Here is a 10,002-nt window from a genome sequence, read left to right as displayed (position 1 = left end):
TCTGAACACATTGATACATTGCACATTTATATGTTTGTACACACACACATATGAGCTTAACTACATACTCACACACAAACATGTCAGGCACACATACACCCCATGTTTGAACACCATAACACATATGCAGGCAAGCCATTCTTATATACACACAGGCAAATACATGTGCGTAATCATGTGTGTGGGCCCATGTGTAAAGGCACATGTCCATGCTTAGAAATGAAAGTACACTGTCATAAGCAGTATATGCAACACAAAAATGTGTGTACACACAATCAATAAGGTCATACATTCAATCAAATATGTATACCAAGTACACATGTATCAAGGTACATAAACTGTTCCTGTCTTTCTCTTACCCATACTGTCTTAGTTTCCTGTCCTGCTGTAACAGAAACACAAGTTGATGACTTTCAAGAACAGAAATTAGACTGGAGACTCAAAGTCCTAATCTGTGTCTCTGCCAGTGCTGAGTCCTTCCTTGTTCGTAGACCCGGGCATGTACTCCTTGGTTCCTTGGCTTGTAGACAATCCTCACACAGCGTATGCCTCCGTGCTCCCTCTACACTCCCCAGGTGTGGGCATCTCAGTGTCTAATCTACTCTTTCTATAACTTCCATTGCTGTTGAGTCGATCCTGACTCATGGCAAACCCACAGGATAGAGTAGAATTGTCCCATAGTATTCCTTTATGAAGCAGGTTGCCACATCTTTCTGCAGGGGAGTGGCTGGTGGCTTTGAACCACTGACCTTTTGATTAGCAGCCCAATGCTTTAACCACTGTGCCATGAGGGCTCCTTTTTTAGAACACTCTACTTCAGTCTGAACAAGTTAACAAAGAACTCTATTTCCAAACAGGTTCACATCCACAGGTGTGTGCGTTAAAATTCCAGTTCATGTTGCGGGGAGGACACAGTTTAATCCTTATGAGCTTAATACACACTCATATGCAAACATGTCCGGGCACATATACACCTCCGTGGCTGAAAACAGTAATACATATGCACAAAGACACTCCTATATACACACAGGAAAATACATATGCATACTTATGTGGACCTGTAGGTAAATGGTTCATGTGCCCTTAAATGAATATACACTGTCATATATGCATCCTATATACACACACTAATGTATGCATGGGAGCTCTGGTGGCATAGTGCCTAAGGCATTTGACTGCTAACTAGAAACCCACCAGGCCCTCCTCAGAAGGTGGATTGGGCAATCTACTTCTGTAGAGATACTGCCTCGGAAATCCAAGGAGGGGTCACTATGAGGTGGGACCCACTCGACGGCAGTGAAAATGTGTGCATATGTTTATACACATATCACTAAGGTTATACGTGCAATCATGTATGTATACAAGGTACACACCGAGGCACACACCCATAGAATATTTCTTTCACACCCACCCACCCACACTGTCCTTGCCTAGGACTGAGGTGGGGTGGGGTTTGACCCAAACTCTACTTCCCCAACTCTTCCTTTTGACCCTAGGGGTCAGCCTGGCCTTTGCCCTGCGTCCGTACCAACTCACCTACCGCCAGATCAAGTACTTCTCATTCCCTGGAGAGCTGCTCATGAGGATGCTGCAGATGTTGGTGCTGCCCCTCATTGTCTCCAGCTTGGTCACAGGTGAGAGAGCCCTAGGCCAGTGGTGGCCTCCAGGACCCATCCCAGAGATGAGCCTTGAACCCAGACCCAACATCACCACAAGCATAGTAGTCCTCCCCAGCTCAGAACCTCCAACATGTAGCCTGCACCTAGCCCAGAGTCCTTGACCAAAGCCTGGGTCCCAATCACTTAGGTCCCAGATGCCATATAACCTGCACCACTTATCTCAATAACTTCCATGCATCTTCTTTGGAGGTGAAACACCAGCCTGCAAGAGCACTGTTACATCCAGAGATGAAGGAAAGACTAGTGGGGCAACCAGCAAAGTCAGTGGGAGATGGTGTGGATGGTCAGTGAGTGGGATGTGGATGAAGCTGTGGAAAGTGAGTAAGAGTGAGATGACTGGATGGTGGGTGGAGAGTGGGATGGTGGGATGGATGGATTATGTAAAGGTCTAGTTAGTAACCATTTTCAACTTCAAGGGCCATATGGTCTCTGCTGCAGCTGCTTATCTGTTGTGGTAGCACAAAAGCAGCCACAGAAATATGTAAATAAATGAGCGTGGCTGTGTTCCAGTCAAACTTACTTACAAAAACAGGAGGTGGCCTGGATTTGGCCTGTGGATCATAGTTTGCTAATCCCTGGATTTGAGGACTATGATGAAGATAAAGGCATGAAAGAATAGTTTATTATGTTGGGTTTCCTAGAATCAGAGACTGTCGTGGGGGTATTTACACAAATGATTTACTGAGAGAGTGCTCTCAAGAAAAACCCATTAAAAAGAAAGAAAGAAAGAAAGAAAAACCCACGTGGGAGTAAGGGAAGTAGAACAGAATTGAGAAAAAAGCTAAGTAAAGATGTAGGCTTACAAGGTGTCTGGCTTCTTGGCCTGATCCCATGGGGAGCTCTGGCAAGACTGTCCCCCCATGAGCTGGTCTTTCACAGCCCTGTATAAGTCAGTCATTGGCTATAGGCTTCCCTGAGAGGAAGGCATCGCCTCCCATACATTTCTGGCAAGGCAGCTCCTACTTTGCTAAGGGCAATTCTCAGGGAAAGAGGGCATCATGAACTGTTTGCAATCAATGCTCAATGGCAGCTGGAGGATAAGTATATTGGTGAAGGGCATCTGGTGGGTACCAGTGAGCTGAATGGAGGTATGATGCTGGGGTAGATAATGAGATGAAGAATGGAATGAAAATGAGGCTGTGGGGTAAGTAGGGATAAATGGAAGCTGGTATTGGGATTAATAGGGTTAACTTGGTGGGGAAGGAAGGGAGGTATGGCTAGAGGAGTAATACTTGGGATAAAGATGAGAGAGAAGATGGAATAGGGTGTGATGGGCACATGGAGAACATAATGAGGGTTAAAGGGTGATGATATGCATGGAAGATGCATGTGTGGGTATGGATGAAAAGGTCATGGCTGGGGGTATAGGAGAAGTGGGTGCTTGCTGACAGGCTGTTGAGCTGGTTTGTGGGGAAGGAGGAGCGGATGTTTGGGAGAATGGGTGGTGGGGTGTAGACTGACTGTGCAGGGCCACACCCTCTGTCCTCTAGGCATGGCATCTCTGGACAACAAGGCAACAGGGAGGATGGGGATGAGGGCAGCTGTGTACTACATGGTGACCACAGTCATCGCCGTTTTTATTGGCATCCTCATGGTCACCATCATCCATCCTGGGAAGGGCTCCAAGGAGGGGCTGCACCGTGAGGGCCGGATTGAGCCCATCCCCACAGCTGATGCCTTTATGGACCTGGTCAGGTGATGTTCTTTCTACGTTTGTTGGGGTTTCCGGCCCGTCCTGCAACAACCCATGCAATCCATAGAGATAAAGGAGGCAGGTGACACAGTGTAGAGATGGCAGTACCCCAAGCTGAGCCTAGTCTTAAAATTAATCAACTAATTAATTAATTTATGCCTAGTTTTTGGTTTGGTTAGTTTTACTGGGGGAGCTCTGGTGGCGTTTCTGCCCTAGAGCCCTGTGCATATGCTGTGACAGCACTGACCCCTTGGAAATGGTCTTTTGACCCTTCTGCTGAAGTTAGCTGCAGGAACTTGGGATGAGGGCAGGACAGGTGGCATTTGCCTGGTGTTCCCAAGCTTCTTTGGAGGATAAATGATATGCTTAGAATAGCTGGGTTTTGTCAGATAGCATCAAGGCCAGCCATATTTCTGCCCTGGTTCCTGACTTGGGGATACCTAGAGTTGAAAAAGTTCAGGAGCTGCCTGTGTGGACTTATGAGGGATCCCTGTGGTGGCAAAGATTTCTGGTAAGGTGCTCAGAGAGACCTGGGATTTGAGGTCTATCTCCATCCCTTAGCAGCTGTGTGGCCTTGGATAACTTACATAAATTCTCTGTGCTTTAGTTTCTTGTGTGTAAGATGGGGACACTAGTGGCACTCACATTACCTTTACTACTACTACTACTCACTGCCGTGGATCTGACTCATAGTAACCCCTCCTTGGGTTTCCAAGACAGTATTACTACGGAAATTACCTTCCTTCCAAGAAGTGGCTGGTGGGTTTGAACCGCCAGCCTTCTGGTTAGCAGTCAAGTGCCTTAGGCACTATACTACCAGAGCTCCTTACATTACCTTTAGGGTTGTTTAAATCAAATAATATAGATAAGGCACTTAGCTCAGTGCCTGGCCTAGAGTAAGCTTCAAATATTGCCTGCCATCAATATTATTATTGATGTTGTTGTTATTGTTATAACATTCCCTTCCAAAGCCTAACAGCTTCCCCTCTTTGATGTTTTTCTGCAGAAATATGTTTCCACCCAACCTTGTGGAGGCTTGCTTCAAACAGGTCAGGGGGAGGTGTAGTTTCATCAAGGATACTTGGAGAGTGGGAGGACCTTCTACTGCATGGGCAGTCCAAGGGTGGAGGGTGGGAAGAAAGGCCTGGCAGAGCAAAGTGGAGGGACTTTTGGAAGAGTCTGGGAGAAAGATGATATTTCTCATTGGTGTGATGATTGAGGGAGGGTTTAAGAGGAGGGCCAAGGGGACTGGAGAAGGCACCAAGGCTGGGATCAAGAGTCCAGCAATTCTGATAGTGGGACACCCACACGTGAATTCAGAGAGACCCCTAAATCTGGCTAGGCATTGCCTGGGAGCAGTGGGAAATGCAGATTTGGGGGGCCTGCTGCAGACTATTGAGTCAGATTCTATAAACATGTGGGAGCCAGGAATTGGTGTTCTAAAGACATTTCTACAGGTGATTCTGATGCATCCTCAGAACCGAGTTTGGGGCCAATGTCTCTTTATTTCAGTTCAAGACACAATATAGTACAAGGGTGGTAACCAGAACCATTGTGAGGACAGAGAACGGGTCTGAGCCGGGCACCTCCATGCCTCCTCCATTCTCAGTGGACAATGGGACCAGCCTCCTGGAAAATGTCACACGGGCCCTGGGCACCCTACATGAGGTGTTAAGCTTCGAGGAGACCGTGCCTGTGCCTGGCTCAGCCAATGGCATCAATGCACTGGGCCTCGTGGTCTTCTCTGTGGCCTTTGGGCTTGTCATCGGTGGCATGAAGCATAAGGGCCGAGTCCTGAGGGACTTCTTCGACAGTCTCAATGAAGCTATTATGCGGCTGGTGGGCATCATTATCTGGTGAGTGCTGGGCTGTGCCAGGGTGGGCAGTAATAGCACCTGGGAAGGGTGAAACCAGGGCTGGGAGGTCAAGACTGGGGAAAGCTGCTCAGGGCTTATTGGGGACATGTGGTCACAGTCATTCATCTATTAGTTCATTCATTTACTCACTCACTCATCCACTCCCTTATTCTCTGAAATGTTTTATTCACTTATTCATTCCCTCATTCATCTGTTTGTTCACTCATTCAAGAGAATCATTCATTACTCACTTTTTCCATTTATACTCATTCTTCATTGGTTGATGCACTCACTCATCCTTCTATCCATTGGCCAATTTAGTCATTCATATATTCATTTTCTCACAAATTCATTCATGAGCTAAAATATTTATTCATGACTCACCCATGAATAATTGAACTATTGATTGATTTGCTTTTTCATCCACTCATTCATTGACCCACTTATTCATCTCTCATTCACTCACTCAAATATTCATTCATTCATCCATTCACTTATTCATTCATTTCCTTATACGTTCATTCATTCATTTCCTGCCCACTCAGTCATGTCTCAGTTGTTCCTTGTCTTACTCATTTACTGCTCACTTATTATTCCTCAATTGATTGATTCATTTTTTTTTAACTCCTTCACCAAGTTCTTCCCTCATTCAGCAGCTGTTCTCCCCTTTGTCTTCAAGTCTGGAATATAGAGAGATTGAATTCACTGGACAGCTTTCAAAGTCTTGCAGGAGACAGACACATACTAGAAAAATAGAACACATAATGATAGGTTCTATAGAAAAGGGACATTAGAAAAAGAAGTGTTGGGAATGTGGAAATTTGAGCAGTGAACTGTGCCTAGAAAGTAAGGAGGAAGTCACTGAGAAGTTCGCCTCTTAGTTGGGCCTTGCAATGTGAGTAACAGTTCAACAGGCCCATATAAGGGGAGAGGTGCTTTAAAGAGGGATGAGAATGTGCAAATCTTGAAAGAACCTGAGTTGTTTGGAGAATGGCGGGATGTTCGGGGAGGCAGGAACACAGGGTATGTTGGGGACTGGTGGGAGAAGATGCTGACAAGGCTGGCTGGCACCAGTTGGGGAAAACTATGTACATAATTCCATACAGGAGCTCTGGCAGCATAGTGCCTAAGGCACTTGACTGCTAACCAGAAGGCTGGAGGTTCAAACCACCAGCCACTCCTCGGAAAGAAAGTTGGGCAATCTACTTCTGTGATTGCCCAGTGATACTGCCTCGGAAACCCAAGGAGGGGTTGCTATGAGTCGGGTCCGACTCGACAGCACATAACAACAACAATAACACAATCCCATATAGTTTGAAAGTTGTGTAGGGGACTTGAGGCTAAGATGGGAGCTTAGAAAAATGGGTGAAGGAAATGGAAGGGGAAGGGTATCAGACAAGCAAGCAAAGAGGCGTAGAAATATTGAAGGCTTGACTGAAATTGGGAACCATGAATTATAGTGGTCATCGGCATGGCTGGGTAAAATCTCTGGATATTCTTGGTGTCTGAGTACAGAAGTAAAGAAGTCACAGAAAACTGATCCTGGGTTGAGGACTTTTGCAGAGGATTAGGTGGAAGGATGGAGGCAAGGGACTTGAGAGATTAATTCACAGAGTGACCATAGAGGCCGGTCTAGACACGTTGACTTGGAGGCATCTCATCAATGCATCAAACAATCCTCAGGGCTAACCCTGAGCCCAGCTTGGGAACACAAATGTGACTGGAGCAGCCCTCCTTGTTCTCATTCCCACCATCTTATATGGGGGTCTCATTATGTCTGAGCCAAGCTATTACACCAGCTTCTCAAAATCCATCCACCACAAGCATGACCAAGCTTCATTTTCTGAAAGGAAAGGAGAAACAGTTGAAGCATGAGTGGTGGGAGAATGATGGAGCCACTCACAGAAACTCACAAGACCAAGGAACAGGCTGGTTTGTGGGGAACACAGGTGGGACCTCAGTTAACTCACTTTTTTTGTATATGCTACTCCCCCTTTCATGCACTGCTCAAGCCGCACTGGTCTTCTCTCTGCTCCTACAATACTCCAAGTTCATGCCCATCTCATATCTACTCTGCCTGCAATACTTCCCCCTTCTCCAGATATACATCATTTAGGTCTCAGCTTCAGTGTCACCTCTTCTGAGAGGCTCAGCTACTCTGAAGTAGCCTCACCCACTCATGCAACCATCACAGCAGTTAACACCAGCTAAAGTTCTTAATGATATGTTCCTATATTTCCCACCTGTATCTTCTACTAGAATGTAAGCTCCATGAGGGCAGGGACCATGTGCCTGGAACATAATAGGTGCTCAATAAATATCTGTTGAATGAAGGAATAAATAAATGATTCTGATTTAGGGTGGGTTGCTTGAGATGCCAGTGGGAAATCCAGATGAAACAGCTGAGGTATGGTGAGTGAGGAAGGACATGAGCTTATAAGAAAGAGAAAAGGAGCATAAAAGTCACAAATGTGGGGCAAAGAGTTGAAGGCAGTGCATAAGGGAAGTTAGAAGGCCATAAATGATAAATGGCCAATGTCTGTCTAGCAAGCGGTCCTGAAGAGAATGATTATTTGGGGGAAGGTACTCAAATGGAGGAGTAGAAGAGGGAGAGACACACAGTCAGTCTGAAACTGTAGGAACTATTCTGTTCTGGGTGAAGCTGTGGGTGAGTGGCAGGAGTTGGAGGTGGGATGCATTTGTGGATTCCAGCCCATTTATTAATGTGTGGGAAAGGCTAGGGTGGAGTAGAGGGCTGGTATGTGGGGCATTGCCTGGCTCTAGGGCTCCACATGGGCAAGTGTGATGCACAAATTTGAGGTTGCCACCTCCTCCTGTAGGGGGGTCAGGAGGGAGCCTTACCAGGTGTCTGGCTTGGTCCAGGTATGCACCTGTGGGCATCCTCTTCCTGATTGCTGGGAAGATCCTGGAGATGGAAGACATGGCTGTCCTGGGGGGTCAGCTGGGCATGTACACCCTGACGGTCATCGTAGGCTTATTCCTCCATGCTGGTGGTGTCCTCCCCCTCATCTACTTCCTCATCACCCACCGGAATCCCTTCCCCTTCATTGGGGGCTTGCTGCAGGCACTCATCACTGCCATGGGCACGTCTTCCAGGTATGACCCTATTTACCATCACTAATGCCCTCCCTGGGTTATTCCTGGTCTTTCCTGGGCTCTCCTAGGAGTCCTTCCCTTACTTCCACCACAGACATCTCTTCTGAGTTGCGCAGTAATGCCAGGGGCTCCTGAAAATTCTCCAGGGGGCTGGTCTTTGTCCGAGGCTGACTCTCCTGGCCCTGATTCTTCTTCCTGTTTCCCCATTTTATATGGAGGAGAACCAGGTCCAAGGTTTGAGGTTAGAACAAAGGTTCCACAAAGCCCCGTGTTCTCAAGTTCTAGCCCAGAAGTTCTCCTTTCCTCCTTGAGATGATCTCTGGCATCCCCTTTGTCTTCTCCTTTTTTGTAATTTTAGGGGGTCAGTAAAGGGCATTCCTTTCCTCATCCAAATTCAAAATAATTTGAGAGGTATCACAAGGGCCAAGCAGATGGAGAAAAAATATCCTCTGACTACTTATAATGCTGATTGGACAGCTTTCCTTTTGATGTGGCCAAGTCAGATTGATACCTCTGCACTCCAGAGTCAAAGTTGTATGATCATGGCAGAGCTGCATGTAGCAAGATCCTCTCTGTGGGTCCAGGCATCTCACTCCATGGCATGAAGCTGATCAGAAAACATGTCTTGTGGCCAGGCTGACTCCCAAAGAGATGCCCACTAAACTCAGCAATCAATTAGGTCACTCCTCCCCCCTGGGAATTGGTGGAGACAGAGGCTGAGAAGGTTAGTGTAACAGGTTGCTGCAGTGACATCAGGAGTAGCAAGTAGGGCTCTTCTATACCACCTCTCTCTTAGCCTCAAGGGGTGGGAGATTAGGACACCCTTCATCTTTTCCAAGAGTAGAAAGTCAGTGTGAACTAGTGGCATGACTGTTTTCTAGTAATTGGCTTTAAGTGGGTGGAGAGACCTCCAGCCTGGGGGATCCCCATTGCTGGGTGTGCCTGGTCATGAGGAATCCCCCCCCTGCCACGGTTCTGTCTTGAAATGTGATGCCCCTTCCCACCTTCCTGTGCCCTAAATCACACATTCCCCCCTCATTTGCCCTAAGGCTGCCCTAGCCCTGCCCTGACACTCCCTGGTCTCAGTCCTGGGGCTTTCTCCCCCAGCTCGGCGACACTACCTATCACCTTTCGCTGCCTGGAGGAGGGCCTGGGTGTGGACCGCCGCATCACAAGGTTTGTGCTGCCTGTGGGGGCCACTGTGAACATGGATGGCACCGCCCTCTACGAGGCCCTGGCCGCCATCTTCATTGCCCAGGTCAACAACTACGAGCTCAACCTGGGCCAGATCACAACCATCAGGTGAGGCAGCAATGGGTGGGGGTACAGCCCTGCAGCAGATGAGTTATAAAGGGGCTTCCCTGTCAGGGAGGCAGCTTGGCTGGAGGGAGGAGGGAGTCACTGCTAGAGGTCAAGGGAAGTTCCAGATGTTGAAGGGAGATGTAGGAAGAGTGATGGCTCCCAGAGGAGGCTAAACGTGCAACTTGGAGGCTATCAAATGCTGGCAAGGTTTTCTGGTCTGTTCTCTCATGTGCTATTGTGGGAGATCCCTTTGTCCAGAGCTTCCCAAAGGATGGGGGGTTCATCTTAACCACCCAAGGTGCTTGTAAATAGGGACACCTGGATCCTATCACCCAGGGATTCTGATTTAGTCACT

The 10,002-nt window shown here is 47.4% G+C and overlaps 1 protein-coding gene across 1 annotated transcript; it reads left to right on the top strand.

Moving 5' to 3' along the window:
- Positions 1–319: 319 nt before the first annotated feature.
- Positions 320–9,647, top strand: SLC1A6 (solute carrier family 1 member 6; the record flags this gene model as incomplete). The annotated part of the gene is made up of 7 exons (XM_042783396.1): positions 320–329; positions 1,497–1,634; positions 3,170–3,374; positions 4,379–4,421; positions 4,885–5,228; positions 8,112–8,345; positions 9,453–9,647. Coding segments are annotated over exons 1-7 (1,169 nt in total), but the record flags the coding sequence as incomplete, so codon positions are not given.
- Positions 9,648–10,002: the final 355 nt, after the last annotated feature.

The sequence above is a fragment of the Orycteropus afer genome, unplaced genomic scaffold (assembly GCF_000298275.1).
Source record: "Orycteropus afer afer isolate SDZICR_OR568_19922 unplaced genomic scaffold, OryAfe1.0 scaffold01031, whole genome shotgun sequence".
NCBI classification, from domain to species: Eukaryota; Metazoa; Chordata; class Mammalia; order Tubulidentata; family Orycteropodidae; genus Orycteropus; species Orycteropus afer.
Note: the sequence above shows the minus strand (reverse complement) of the source record. Positions and strands in the feature narration are given on the sequence as shown.